The sequence below is a fragment of the Triticum aestivum genome, chromosome 6A, assembly GCF_018294505.1.
Source record: "Triticum aestivum cultivar Chinese Spring chromosome 6A, IWGSC CS RefSeq v2.1, whole genome shotgun sequence".
Classification (NCBI taxonomy): domain Eukaryota; kingdom Viridiplantae; phylum Streptophyta; class Magnoliopsida; order Poales; family Poaceae; genus Triticum; species Triticum aestivum.
The window spans coordinates 616,208,886-616,215,077 of NC_057809.1; the positions used below are offsets into that span (position 1 = coordinate 616,208,886).

General features: G+C 43.6%; 1 protein-coding gene across 1 annotated transcript; it reads right to left on the bottom strand.

Moving 5' to 3' along the window:
• Nucleotides 1-5,021: 5,021 nt before the first annotated feature.
• On the bottom strand, nucleotides 5,022-6,192 carry LOC123131425 (uncharacterized). Its single transcript, XM_044551108.1, has 2 exons — nucleotides 5,695-6,192; nucleotides 5,022-5,270 (listed from the first exon to the last, which is right to left on the bottom strand). The coding sequence occupies exons 1-2, from the start codon at nucleotides 6,176-6,178 to the stop codon at nucleotides 5,110-5,112; spliced, it is 645 nt and encodes a 214-aa protein (XP_044407043.1). The 5' UTR covers nucleotides 6,179-6,192; the 3' UTR covers nucleotides 5,022-5,109.

A 6,192-nucleotide genomic window follows, 5' to 3' on the forward strand; every position in this document is an offset into this window, starting at 1 on the left:
GGTGAGCATCTTAGGGGGCTGCTGCTCCTGTTCGTTTTCTACGGCCTTAATCGGAGTGTCACTAGCAAAAAAAGAAAAAAAAACTGTGTGTGTGTGTGTGTGTGTGTGTTGTGTGTGTGTGTGTGTGTGTGTGTGTGTGTGTGTGAGTGTCACTAGCTAAATTATGTTCAGAGTTCAGACTCGACCGAGCATTTATTTGTACTGTGGTTTTTCATGTGTGTGAACTGGATCACTGGAGTGCCAAATAAAGCAGCTTCTATGTGTAACGTGAGCATAATTCTGCAAACTATCTCATCTTTTTTGTTGTTACCTGTGAAGAAGACGGGCTCCTAAGTGAGCTGTTGGTTTGGCCCAGACTATGCCTTTTGTGGATGACATGCTGCCTAAGATGTACTCCCTCCATTCCTAAATATTTGTCTTTCTAAACATTTTAAGTGGACTACAACATACGGATGTATGTAGACATATTTTAAAGTATAGATTCACTCGTTTTACTTCGTACGTAGTCATTTGTTGAAATTTCTATAAATATAAATATTTGGAAACGAAGGGAGTAGCTGGTAATGTGAGCGCTGACTCTCTCAGCTCCTTTTTCTCACGGCTGCATGCTTCACATAGCCAACTCAAGAACAATGGAGTAACATGTATTTGACTATCTCAGCTCCTTTCTTTACCACACCTAAGTACAACGCACGCACTTACCAAGGCCACTAACAAACCTCTTCACAAGGCCACTAACATCAGCTCCAACTTGTGCAGGTCGTTGGCTTCAGAGCTTCATGCATCACCGTCTCACACGGCAAGCTTGGACTTTCTCCATGCATGCTCTCAGAACTGAAACGGCACAGCTTGGACTTTCTCTATGCATGCTCTCAGAACTGAAACATCCAACTCGTACGCACGTACCTCCGCACAGACACACTACTACATGCAGTAAGAAAATAAACATGCAGATACAGAAAACATCAAGATTACATCTCACAGGTAACAACAGCGGATGGCCTTGACTGTGTCGCTTTCGGTATAAACCGAGTTGAGTTCTGGCTTCGGGTTCTGAACGTCCAAGTGATGAACTGAGACGGCAATGGAAGATTTTTCTTTTTTGTTTGCGGATAGATAGATAATGCTATATATGAGCATAGGTTCATTGAAGTCTGTATTTATACATCGCATCACATCCACCCACAATTTGCAGAAGCAATGAAGCTGCATATATACATGGATCACATCCACCCATCGGATCACATCTATTGAGAAATTACATATATTTTTGTATTTTAAAAAGAGGGCTCCTCTCGGATTTCATGCATCAACGGAACCAATGTCTTCTACAAACTATAAAAGCAAGACCAGAAAAGAAAAATGAGAAGCAGGAACATCATCTTGCCAAGAGACTGCTTGACCCGCACTGGGGCGGCAAACTTCCCACTAACATATAGAATAACCATATACTCCATATAGAATAACCATATGCTCGACAAGTATAACACAAATCAATAAAAACTACTCCATCCGATCCATAATAAGTGTCGCGGTTTTGAACTAAGGTCGAACTAATCTAATTTCAAACTTGCGACACTTATTTTGGATCGGAGGGACTACTACATATGCAGCGACTAGTGAAAAATCTCAGGACAAGTGTGTGTGCGGCTGCTATGAAAGGATGTCTTCATTGAAATGTTCATTGCAGATACTAGCCCCACCGAGACCTCCTCTGCCGCCGGCCGAAGCAGCAGAGGAGGTGGAGGCCGACGTGGTGGCCGCGGCTCCCACTGTGGTGACGCCCCCTCTGCCGGCGGTTGCGGCGGACGCTGTTTGGGCTTTGGCAGCTGTGAAGATACCTACCACCGGTCCAAGGAAGTCCAATGCAAACGAAGTTGTATCTGACAAAGGCAGTGACAAGGCTGAAGGTGAAAAATTATCTAAGTGGGCAATCAAAAAGAAAAAGGCTGACTTCCTATAGGTGCGGTGAGCCAGGACAGTTTGTGGCCGAATACACTAAGGAGTTGTGCGATCACTGTCTTAAATCACAGCATGTGACCGGTGAGTGTCCTTTGCTTTCTGGACCCAAACCGGCAGTCTCGATATACGGGGTGTCTTGCCAGGAGCTTATGTTTTTTGTGTCACCGAAGGTGGCACCATCGATACAGGCACTGGAGGGATCTTTCCCAGGAGTGGTCAATGTGACTACTGGTGTCATGATTGAAGCATAGATTGTGCAGCAGCTGCGTGAGTTGGCATCAGGTAACTTTCAGTGGAACCTTGTCAGGTTGGAGAACCAGACGTACAAGGTAGAGTTTCCCACTAAGGACGATCAATTACATATCCTGAAATTCGGCATGTGCAGAGTTCCGAGTACTAGCATCATCTTGGAGTTTGACGAGTGGAAACAGAAAGAACCTCAGGGCACACCATTGGAACACATTTGGGTTCGTTTTTCGGGTGCTCCACCTAAGCCGCTTAATAATTTCTTAGTCACATGGAGCTTGGGTTCCCTCATTGGCAAGACTGAGAAGGTGGACATGCCGTTTACTCATGCCCATGCATGGGGTTGCGAGATTACTTGCTAGTGTGGTAAGTATTGAGTTTGTGCCGGATGTGGTCAAGTGGACACATGCCGGGGTCACATATGAGTTAGAGATTGAGATTGACGATACGGTGACACACGAGGAGACTGGTGAGCATCAGGTTATGGACACTACTGAGGGGGGTGGACCCTCGGGGATCAGAACAAGGGGACTGAGGACAAATCTTGGGACATGGCCAAGAGGCCTAATCCGCAGACTGATAAGGCAGATAATTCTGCCAAGGGCGCGTCATCCTCCACGATACCGATGAATGCAGTTCATTTTGGTTCTTTTGTTTCATATTCGGCTCCCAGTCATCTTTGGAGCAACAAAGTGGAGCTGGACAATCCAACAGAGCTTGAGTTACCGTCGTTGTTGCCTCTTGATTGTGGGTCACGGACGCATCGCACTCCGCCTAGGGTGATTTCCGGGCTGGAGAGATTTACGCCGCGGGCGACTGCTGTTATGGATACTGTTGCGCAGGAGGCCCTCGTCTGTGACTACCCTGCAGTGGGCACTCGGGGGCCGCCTCGGTGGAGAGGGCGCCCAGCCCGATGGTGCCCGCGGCGACAGGTGTTCGGGGCGCCGGGGCCGGTGCCGAGGTTGGGGTGGGGTGTGGGCAGGCGGCTCCTACTCCCCCCATAGCGGTCACCTGGGACACCACCTCTATGGAGAGGATGAGCGCGCCGACCCTCCATGCCGGCGATGCTCCGAGTACTGGGACGGGTGTCCGTGGCAGCTCGCGTGCAGAAAGAAGCCGGTCAGCGCATCGTGGCGACGGGCAGCGGCGCATCCAGGCATGCTCAGCTACGTGCATTCATAGCAGGCTAGCTAGACATGTCGTGCATGCATAGCAGGCTTCTGTCGTTGCAGCGCGCGTAGGGCCCAATAGTCTAATGGGCGAACAGCGGCACCTTCCAACGCGGCCCCAATTTTCAGGTCCAACGGGCGACACAGTCTAGCACGGCCCCACTCGTCAGACTTAACGGGCAAAGGACTGACCCAACGGCTTCCACCGTTTGCGACCATTTCTGAAGGTTACAGACAAGAGAGTGGAGAAAATGAGCAAATGTTAAGAGCGTGGAGATGAATGAGTATGGCTAAGGAACCAGGGGCACAGATGTAAAAATCCCTTAAAAAATATAGATTGAAGTATTTGAGTGGACCATACATTTTTCAATTTCTCAGGTTTCCAAATTTTCTCAATTGCTGGTTGAAACCAAAAGGATGATAAAACTTTTCTTTTTCTTGATATATCATCTTGATCAGTTCACGTTGATCCTTCCGATGGCTCAATTTTTGTGTCAATGAGTACTATCAAGATGGATTTAATTGTGTGCCAAAATGGGCAAGAGAAATTCATAAATATGGGTGATGCCAAATATTATTGATTAGAGTGTTTCCAAGCACAAAAGATGTTAATGTACCTAAAAACAAGTGTAAATTCTTAGTGGTCAACCTAATGCAGACCTTTTCCGATGTTGGAGTTGATAAAAGACATCCCTAATTATGCCTGAAAATTCCAAGTAACTGAACATTAGTGATCTCCATGATTCTGTCATAGATTATGTAAACCAACTAGGGTAATATGGATATTTACTTTCCAGTTATTATTTATTCCAAAAATACTTATTACCACTTTATTAATTAATATATTGTACAATTAGCAAAGCTAGTAAGGTTGACACCCCTGTTGCAATTGTTGGGGTCACAAGTAATGTTTTGTTAGTATTGCGGAATTAATTATTGGTGTAGAAAACTTCTACATCCTCAAATACTTAGCTCTCATTGGAAACTTATTTCTTGTTACAAACCTCTGCACTTGAGGGCCCCAATTCCTTACATCCTAATAAGACATCATTCGGTTGTAAGAATCCCAACCGTTCCATATACTCTAGATTTTTCTATTTGCATCCATGTCTAATTATATATCACTATAATGATATTTCTTATACCCATCACCGTTAGAGTGTCTACTAATTTCCTTTTGAGATGTCAACTAATATATTTAAGAATATGCAAAACAAATATGCAGTATATTTATGGAAGTGTCACAAATTATTCAAGAAGCATGTGATTTGTCATTTCTTTTTACATTTGGATTTAGGTAATTATGTTTTAAGATTCAATATATCAAAATATATAACTTTGAAAATAGATTTGAAATTATCACGATTCAATATTTGCGATTTAACACAAATAATTATAAACAAGTATTAAAGTTTAGTATATATGAATTTCTAAAGACTGCATGTATGTGTCCGCCGGGCGCCAGCGTATCTGTCCGCTAGGTTTCTAATGCATATTGCTTCCACAAGTTGTCAAGTGTCATGTATGAGAGGAGTGAAGTTGGCAATGAATCAAGCTAATACTTCCAATCAAATAACCAACTTACAGCTTAATATCAAAGTAGCAAAAAAAATAAGAGGCCCAATTTAGCTACATCCCAAACAGGAATAGTACTGCTCCCTTGGTAGTTCAGCAATCAGTAACATTACAAAAAACAAGGGGCGTCCCAGCAACACAAGATCCTTTCACATGCTCAATACCCTAACTGACGAAAACGACGCCTCAAGTACCTTCCATGAAAGACATACCGCCTGTTACGTGCAGCAAGGATGATGTCCCCTTCTTCTTGTGGAGTGATGGTCAAATCAGTCGGTATGTTATCCACAAGATAATCATCAGGGTCATGATTAGCAACTGTAGAACAGACAAAAAAATCAGTTAATCACAGGTACATAATCGACAGACTGAAGAATATGAAAAGATGCAGCCAATGAAATAACAGAAAACAAACAAACAGTGAAGCTTTGTTATAAGCTCGGCATGCTTACAGAGAAATAACAGAAAACATAATGGATTTTGTTTCAAGATACCAGACTACACTTGCAGCTCTTGAAGAGGCAAAAAATGAGGCTTTGCAAAAAATTATGCAAGACAACTATTATGACCTAGAAAAATATTTTTACCTATCAAACAATTATTATTAAGTATTATCATTGTTTATTGGGCAAAGATTACGTTGCAAGACAAATCTGAAGCTTTGCAAAATTTGGTTCTACATGGGGGAGTACAAAGATCGTAGGAAGTTGTCCAGATTATATTTAAGAGAAGAAATTCATACCAAAGAGTTTAGGAGGCAGCCCATGATCATTCTGTCTAGAAACCTTGAAGAAATTAGTGAACCAAGCACTATCGGCGGTGATTTTTCCATATCCTCCGAGTTGACTCTTTTTGTTCCAGTTGAACAAAGATCGCCACCCTTCAGCACTTCCCACCTGCCTGCAAAAGGCTGTTCCTGCTAAATCTAGTGCAAAGTAAGCCCTATGTCCCTGTTCTGATATCACTCCAACTAGCAGAACAACATGAGCAGAAACATCCTCCCCATCAGCAATAAGTTGAGCCACAACAGAGGCAGGCATAGCTGTGTAGTATTGACAATACTGCAGTTGTTCATATCCAACACCATCAAAGAAGGTAGCAAGCACAGCATTGCCATCAGCAATTTGCCGACAAACTTCCTCGAAATCATCACAGTGAATGGCCCGGATTTCACCACCAGTGAAGTGATGACTCACACTTTTAGTTGACTGCATGGTTGACTGCATGGATTCAAATCCAA

Excerpts from the sequence above, each read along its gene's own strand:
- LOC123131425 (XM_044551108.1), bottom strand. The coding sequence starts at position 6,178 with ATGCAGTCAACCATGCAGTCAACTAAAAGTGTGAGTCATCACTTCACT. Across the intron at positions 5,271-5,694 it reads GCTGCCTCCTAAACTCTTTG|TTGCTAATCATGACCCTGAT; the intron begins GTATGAATTTCT and ends TCTGTTCTACAG.